At 66.1% G+C, this 8,229-nt stretch overlaps 2 protein-coding genes across 2 annotated transcripts in view; both read left to right on the forward strand.

Annotated features, from left to right (window-relative positions):
- CFAP45 (cilia and flagella associated protein 45) overlaps positions 1-3,508 on the forward strand; it is a gene marked incomplete in the record, with an annotated part of 10,767 nt that extends 7,259 nt beyond the window's left edge. The window contains 6 exon segments of the mRNA XM_021376503.1: positions 1,140-1,269; positions 1,523-1,669; positions 1,745-1,858; positions 2,002-2,195; positions 3,003-3,227; positions 3,354-3,508. Coding sequence (XP_021232178.1) covers positions 1,140-1,269; positions 1,523-1,669; positions 1,745-1,858; positions 2,002-2,195; positions 3,003-3,227; positions 3,354-3,465 — 922 coding nt within the window.
- Positions 3,409-7,380, forward strand: VSIG8 (V-set and immunoglobulin domain containing 8; the record flags this gene model as incomplete). Its single annotated transcript, XM_021376512.1, is given in 5 exon segments — positions 3,409-3,540; positions 5,548-5,714; positions 6,064-6,239; positions 6,547-6,748; positions 7,216-7,380. Coding segments are annotated over 5 exon segments (763 nt in total), but the record flags the coding sequence as incomplete, so codon positions are not given.

Below are 8,229 nucleotides of genomic sequence, written 5' to 3' on the forward strand. Positions count from 1 at the left end.
AACGCCGCCCCACAGCCGCCCCACATCGGATGCTCAGCGCCGGGGGGGGGGGCTGCCCAGCCCCACCTCCGCGGGTTCTCCGTGCAAATCGAAGCCAAGAATTCAGCTCTTCCCCACTTCCACCCCGACACATCGTTGGGTTCGTCATTAGCTTCGGGGGTTGAATTATTATTATTATTATTATTAATATTATTATTATTTTGCTTTTTGGCCGGGATTTTTTTTTGTATTTCCGCGTGGTTCCAGCACTATTTATTTCTTTCTGACGTTGTTCCCCCCCCCCGACCCCGCTGCCCGGTGCCCCCCGCCCCCAGGATTGGCCGCAGCGATTTGGTGCTCGTCGGAGCCGGCACCGGGATCCGCAGCTGGGAATGAAAAAAAAAAAAAAAGAAAAGAGAGCAAAATAAAGGAAAGAAATGAGAAAAAAGGAAATAAAGCCAAAGTGAACGAAGCGCTGCCCCATTGCCTGGTCCCAAAAGTGGGGGGGCGTGTGGGGGGGGTTCGTTTAGCGGAGGTCACGATGGGATGAGCCCAACGACTGGACTGACCCCAACCCGAATACAGACCCCAGCCCCAAACACTGACCCCAACCGACGCACTGCCCCCCCACCTGGCTCCAGGGTGCCCCATCCCTGACCCCCAACCCTACACACCGACCCCAAACCCCGAACGATCCCGACCCCGAACGCGGACCCCCCCCGCCCCGCCCCGTGCCCGCATTTCTCCCCGCGGCCGCCAGGGGGCGCGCTGCGGCGTCACGGGGCGCGGTTGCTAGGAGACGGAGGACGCTGATGGCGGCGCGGTACGGAGCGGGGCAGGTGGGGACCGGGCCGGGAAACCGGGGGGGGCAGGGAGGGCGGGTCCGGGGGAACCGGGCCCGGCGACACCGGGAGGACCGGGACTCGTGGATACCGGGACCGGGGGGAATGGCGGGGACGCCGGGAGGGCTCTTCTAGCGGCCGCGTTCCCCTCCCCGCAGTACGAGGACGCTTTCAGCGCTCCCCGCCTGCAGAACTGGAGCGTGGCCCGGCCCTGCCGGCNAGGTCCCTTCCAACCCAACCACGCTGTGATCCCGTGGTTCTCTGGGCTTCGAGGTCCCTTCCAACCCAACCACGCTGTGATCCCGTGGCTCTTTCCAGGGGTAGACAGGAGCTGGTGAAGCAGATAGAGAAGAACGCGGAGGAGCGGGCGCTGAGGGCTGAGCAGCGGGACCAGGAGAGCCAGGAGGTGCTGCGGTACCTGGAGCAGCTGAAGATGGAGGAGCAGAAGGTGCTGGGCAGGAGCCAGGGAGCTGCCGGGGAGCAGAGGGGGATGAAGGCCGATTTTCACCCCGTTGGAAGGGTGACCCGGTGCTGGGGGAGTCGGTCTCAATGCGTGGACGCACGAGCCGGCAGAATTGAGGCTGTGGTCTCCTGGGGAGGCTGAGCCACCCCCCCAAAGCGACCCCCAGCCACCGAGCTCTGCCCACCCGGAGCGAGCGCTGGGTGCACGCAGCCCACAGACCCTCAGCTCTGCGGTTCAGGAGCTGGAGCAGAAGAGGGAGCAGCAGAAGAAAATCCAGGCTGAGATTAAACGCATCAACGACGAGAACCAGAGGTGCAAGGAGGAGCGGCTGCAGCAGGAGAGGATGGCGGACGAGCGGGTGCTGGAGTACCAGCGGCAGAAAATGGTACTGGGCCCGAGCGCGGCGGCACGGGCGGGTGACGGGACGCAGGGAGCCGCCACCGGGCTCTGTCCCACGTAGGAGCGGGAGGCAGAGCTCGAAGCCGAGCAGGAGAGGATCCGTCGGGAGAAGGAGAAGGAGATGGCGCGGCTCAGGGCCATGCAGGAGAGGGCCCTCGACCAGCAGGCAGAGCGGGTGAGCTGCGCCCGCAGCGAGGCACGGTACCCGATCTGCCCTTGTGGAGCAAGGAGCGGAGCCGCGGCCCCGCACGACCACCCCCTCGGCGGGCTGCCGTCCCCACCGCCCACCCCTCCTGTCCCCTCTGTCCCCGTGGGCAGGACGCGCTGAGGGCCAAGCGCAGCCAGGAGGCGGCGGAGCGGGAGTGGAGGAGGAAGGAGAAGGAGGCGGCGCGGAAGAAGGCCGAGATGGAGGAGCAGCTGCGGCGGGGCCGGAGGGAGCAGATCGCGGCGCGGGAGCACTGCATGGCCGTGCAGGTGCAGCGGGACCGGCACGACTTCGAGCGCATCCTCCGGTGAGACGGGCGCCGCGCCGAGCTCGGCGTGGTGAGGTGGGAGGTGTGCGCCAAGGGCAGGGGTTGGGGGGGGTCAGGATGGGAGTTGGGAAAATGTGGTCTCTGAAAGAGCAGCGGTGCGTTGGCACGGGGTGCCCGGGGGGGTGGGGGGGTCACCGTCCCTGGAGGTGCCTCTGAAAGATGGAGACGTGGCACGGAGGGACGTGGTCATGGTGAGTGAAGGTTGGCGTTGGGCCTGGGGATCTTGGGGGTCTCCAACCCTCATGGTTCTGTGGGTGGGAATGGTGGGGATGGGTTGCGGTTGGACTTGGGGATCTTGGAGGTCTCCAACCCTATCGGTTCTGCGGGTGGGAATTGTGGATGGTTGGGCTGGATGAGCTTGGAGGTCTTTTCCAACCTTGCTGATTCTATGGTTCTACGGTGGGAACGGGTTGGGGTTGGAAGTGGGGATCTTGGAGGTCTCCAACCCTCATGGTTCTGTGGGTGGGAATGGTGGGGATGGGCTGGGGTTGGCCTTGGGGATCTTAGGGGTCTTCCTCAACCTTCACGATTCCCCGATCCCGGGATGGTTTCAGTGGGCACGGCGGGGATGGGCCAGCGGCTGGATCTGAAGATCTCAGAGGTCTTTTCCAACCCTAACGGTTCCATGATTCTGTGCTTCTCTCGTTGGGGATGGGTCAACGCGATGACCTCGGGGATCTTCCCCAACCTCAACCATTCTACGACTCCACGATCCCCCGGGGCGGGCGCGGCGGGGCCGGCTTGACGCTTGGACTCGGTGACCTCGGGGGTCCTTCCCCACCGCAGGGCCCAGCAGGAGCAGATGGAGAAGGAGAAGGCGGAGGAGGCGCGGAGGGCAGCCCTGCAGCTCGCCCACGCCGACGACATCCGACGTCAGATGCGGGAGAGGCAGCAGCAGCAGGCCCGGGAGCGCGCGGCCGCCTTCGAGGAATGCCAGCGGCTGCAGGAGGAGGCTCGCCAGCGCAGCCGGCGCATCGCCCAGCTCAAGCAGCAGAAGATCCAGGAGCTCAGGTGATGCCCGCGTCCCCGAGCCCTGTCCCGTTGGGACTCCCCGTGGGTCCCTGCTCCCTCCGGGGCTGCGTGCCTGAAGCTCGGCCCGGCTCTGGGTTGCCTGATGGTTTCTTCTCCCCCCCGCAGAGCTGCTGGCATCCCCGAGAAGTATTGCGCCCAGGTGGAGCGGCGCGTGGGGAGCGGGGCCGAGCCCCAGGCGGAGCAGAACGCGGCAGCTCGGCGGCTGCGGCTTTCTTAGGCAGAGTTGTCTGCAAACAGAGATGTTGGTGGAGCAGGCGGCAGCTCCTGTCCTTCTCTTGTTTCCCACTTACAGGTCAGGGCTGGGGTTGGGGTAGGGGTTGGGATTGGGGGTGTAGTTTGGCTCAGCGTTGGGTTGGAGTTAGGGTTGGGTTAGGGTTAGAACTGGGGTAGGGTTCAGGGTCGGGGCTGGGTTAGGGTAGGATTGGGGTCAGGGTTAGCATCAGGGACAGCCCCCTGCCCCGCTCCCTGCTTGCTGGGGACAGGAGCATCCCCAGCCCCTGCCCTATTCCTGGGGGGCTCCACTGGGTTCCCATGACCCAGGCGCAGCCCAACCCGGAGCCGTCATTGCCCCGCTGCCACCCCCGCCCTGTGAGCACCACTGGCTCAGCGCCGTGTCACCTCCAGGCCCTGTGGCAGTGGCCTTGTGCAGGGACAAAGCAAAGCATGATGCAAACCTCGGAACAGTAAAAAAAAAAAAGCACAACAAACCACAGCGGGACGGGGCCTGGCGGCTTCGCAGGGCTGGGATCCCGGAGGAGTGGCTCTGATTAATTCACCGAGCAGCTGAAAAATAAGGAGAGCTGGGAAAGACGACACTGCCCAGGGCAGGGAGACGGCGTGGGGGGCTGCGGGGTGGGCAGAGGGGCAGTGCCACCTCCTCCTGTGTCCCCAAAGCGCTGCATTCGCTCCGGGTGCCCCCGCTGGAGCCGGGCACCGTGGGGCCGCGTGGCCCCTTTGGGGTCAGCCTGAATTCCACGGGGCCTCTGGTGTCCCCAGGGGTCACCTCCATCCCCGTCACCACCTTGGCCACGCGGTGCCGCGTCCTACGCCGCGCTCAGCCCCACGGCTCCCAACGCCACCGCGTCCCGGGGACGGTGACCACCGGGGCCGGGTGCCATCCCCACCCCCCACCCCCCACACGAGGAATGCGGGAGTCACCGGAGCCACCGAGCCGAGGCCGCGCCGCGGTGGGGACCGTCCCCTCGGTGCCGCCGCAGGGGCCCCAAATCACAGACGCTGCCCAGCACGTGCCCAGCTCGGCCCCGATTCCCGGCAAGGGTTAAGTGACAGCGATGAGCTCAGCGTGGGGACAGTAAATGGAGCAGCTGTGGCCCCGGGGAGCGTTTGGGGCCGGCAGGGAGGTGCTGCCCGGCCGGATCGGGCAGTGGGGCGGAAAACGCCGGCGGAGCCGAGCTGCGCCGCGGGGCACCGGGCAGTGACCGGAGCTGCCCTGCGTGTGGCACGGCCCCGATGGGGCATGGGGTGGGGAGGGAGGAGGGGGTCCCAGGGATTGAGCTGCCCCCGCGTGGGCTTTGTCACCTGCGTGGCATCCGTGTCCCCAGCTGCCACCATCCCTGGCCCCAAGTCCTCCATTCCCATTGTGTGGCATCCCTGTCCCCAACCCATCCACGCTCGCTGCGTGGCATCCCTGTCCCCAACCCTTCTGTCCATCTGCGGTCCCCCTGTCCCCAGCTCACGCTGCTCTGCCTTTCTTGTCCCCAACCCATCCGTGGTCACTGCAGGTCCCCACCTCCTCCATCCCCACTGCAATGCATCCCCGTGCTGCCACCGTGTCCCTGCGTCACCCAATGTCACCGAGGTGGGCTCGGTGGTCCCCTTGCGGTGGCAGCGTCCCCGTGCCAAGGGAGCCGGACCAGAGGAGGGATCTGTGGGGGACGAAGCCCCATGGCCCAACCACACCATTAAGCTCCCACAATTGTGTCCCTCTCCGACACCAAAACCCTTTTGGGGCTGCGTGGGGCAGCACCGCCGTCTCCTTGGGACGCATCCGATGGATCCCAAGTGGATCTTCCCCACTGACCCCACTGCTCCCCCCGCTGCCTACTGCAGGGTGACGGCCCCCAGTGGGGTCTGCAGCCCCCCACCCATCCGCGCCCCACCGCCCCACCGAGCGCCCCATGGCCCCCAACCCATACTACAGCCCCTGGCCCCGCTCCGATGGGATGCAACCCCACATGGCACAGCAGCGCGTAATTACCGGGTAGGGAGTGGAGCAGGGCGGCATCGCTCACGCACAGCTCGGAGCCACTCAGTCATCCCAAAGGCATCCGCCCCACAGGGAGGAGCGCCCGGGCCCAGCATGTAAAAGGGCCGCGCGCGCCGGGTGCCTCGTCGCCTCGGAGCCTTCCTCCGCCCGCACTCCTCCTCCTCCTCCTCACCGCCGGCACCGCAGCGCGATGGCACGGCACGGCGCCGGGCAGCTCCTGCTGCTGGGGCTCATGCCAGGTAGGTGCCACGGCCCCGATGTCACCGAGGGTGGATGGAGGGGATGCTGGCAGGGCCGTGTCCCCAAGCCGAGCGGGTGGCACTGCGGCCACGGTGACCACAACGGTGCCGACGCCGATGGGTGCTCCATCCCGCTGGGGTGTCCGTGGATGGGTATCCAAGCACCAGCGGGTGGGGTGATGTGGGGCAGGGGGCTGTGGGGATGGGGATGGGGCGAGTTATCAGGTCAGGGTTCTTTGGGTTACAGGGTTAGAGTGCTGCGGGTCGTAGGGTTGGGGTGGCGTGGGTTGTGGGGTCAGGCTGCTGTGGGGCACAGGGTCAGGGTGCTCACACACTGCCCTCTCCCCAGCTCTCCTCCTGGCCGTAAGGATCAACAGCAAAGGCCGCGAGGTGCTGTACTTGGCCAAGGGCGACTCAGTGAAGCTGGGCTGCCCCTACGTCCTCGAGCCCGAGGACAACGGTCCCCAGGGCGTGGGCATCGAGTGGATCCAGATCACGCCCGAGCGCACCGGCCCCGAGAACGTGGTGAGTGTGGGGAGCTGGGTGTGGGGTCACCCAGGTGACCCCGTCCTGTGGGGCTGGGAGGGATGGAGGGAGGATGGGGAGGGATGGGGCAGGAGGGGTGGGATGGGATGGGATGGGATAAGGAGGGATGGCCAAGGAGAGAGAGAGGAGCAGATATGGGGTAGGAGAAAGGGATAAAGAGGGATGGAACAGGAGGGATGCAGGGACACAAGGGAGTGCAGCAGTGTCATGCAAGGAGCAGGGAGGGAGCAGCAGCCCCCTGGGTCCCTCTGCCCACCCTCACACCCTGTTCCTCTCCCCTCCCCAGTTCCTTTCCTACCACGACCACCACGTGAACTACGGCAGCGGCTCGGGGCTGCAGGACCGCGTGGCCTTCGTGCAGAACGACCCCGGGCAGCACGACGCCTCCATCCGCCTGGCCGACCTGCAGGTCTCCGACACCGGCACCTACCAGTGCCGTGTCAAGAAGAACACCGTGGCCGTGCACGAGGTCATCGTCACCGTGCAAGGTGAGACCCCCGTGGGCCCCGTCCCGGTGGTGGCCGGTGCTGTGACGCGGTGGCACCGGTGGTGACCGTCTCTGTGGTGGTGATGGTGGCCCTGGTGGTGGCAGTGTCCCACGTGGTGATGGTGGCCCTGGTGGTGACCACGTCCATGGTGGGAGCAATGGGACTGGAAGTGTCAGTGTCCCTAGGGGTGACGCTGTCCATGGTGGCGGTGACCATGACCCTGGTGGCGGCGATGCCCAGCAGTGACATTGTCCCTGCTGGTGACCACGTCCCTGGTGGCGGTGACAATGTCCCCGGTGGCGTCCACGACCCCGGTGGTGACCATATCCCTGGTGGTGATGGTGGCACAGGTGATGACGATGCCCCTGGTAGTGACCACATCCCTTGTGATGACCGTGTCCCCGGTGGTGTCAATGTCCCCGGTGGTGCCCCTGCCCCTGGTGGTGACGCTGCTCCTCGCCCCGCAGAGAAGCCGGCCGTCCCGCAGTGCTGGGCCGAAGGGGACCAGGCGCTGGGGGGCAGCGTCCTGCTGCGCTGCTACAGCCGAGGAGGGGCCGCGCCGCTCGCCTACCAGTGGGCCAAGCTGGCGGACGGCTACGGCGGGGGACGGCTGCCCCAAGGAACCATCCAAGGTGGGTGCTGGGGGCTCCACGGGGGGCCCAGAGCTGGGGTGTGGGTGTGGGGCTCGTAGCCGTGTCCGTGTGCAGCCACGATTGTGTTCATCCCCGGCCATGGACATCCCTGGTTGTGAGCTTACCCACGCGTCCATGTGCTTCGTGTCCATGGGCGTCCAGGGGTGCCCATGTCCGTGCGTCCATGGGTGCCAGTGTCCGTGTGTCCCCATGTCCGTGTGAGCTCAGGTCTGTGTGCATCCATGCCTTCCCACTTCCACGTGCACCATGGGGGTGGATGGATGCGGGTGCCCCTGTCTGTGTGTTCCCCTGTCCGTGTGCATCCGCGTGTTCCCGTGTCCACGTGCACCGTGGTGTGTGCTCTCATGTCCGTGTCTTCCCATGTCCCTGTGTAGCCGTCTCCACGTGCAACCATGTCCATGGATGCCCACGCACACGAGCGCTCGTGCCCACGGGTGCCCATGGACCTGGTGCTCGTGTCTGTGTTCCTATGTTCACTCTCACCCGTGTCCACGCGTGCTCCCATGTCCATCAGCGCCCGCATCCTTGTGCACCCACATCTGAGCGCACCCATGTCTGCATGTGTCCGTGTGCACGCCACAACCACACACGCTCACTTTTGTGTGCTCCCTTGTGCCCAAATCCATGTGAACCCGTGTGCGGGGACCTGGGGACACGGGTGCACAGGGACAGATCCAGGCGTGAGTGTCCCTCTGCACACCCATGTCCCTGTGTCCCCATGTCCCCTGTTCCATGTTCCTGCGCTCTATGTCCCTATGTCCCTGCGTCCCCATGTCCCTGCACTCCACGTCCCCCTGTCCCCATATCCCCGTGTCCTTTTGTCCCCGC

This window comes from Numida meleagris, chromosome 24 (genome assembly GCF_002078875.1).
Source record: "Numida meleagris isolate 19003 breed g44 Domestic line chromosome 24, NumMel1.0, whole genome shotgun sequence".
Lineage (NCBI taxonomy): Eukaryota > Metazoa > Chordata > Aves > Galliformes > Numididae > Numida > Numida meleagris.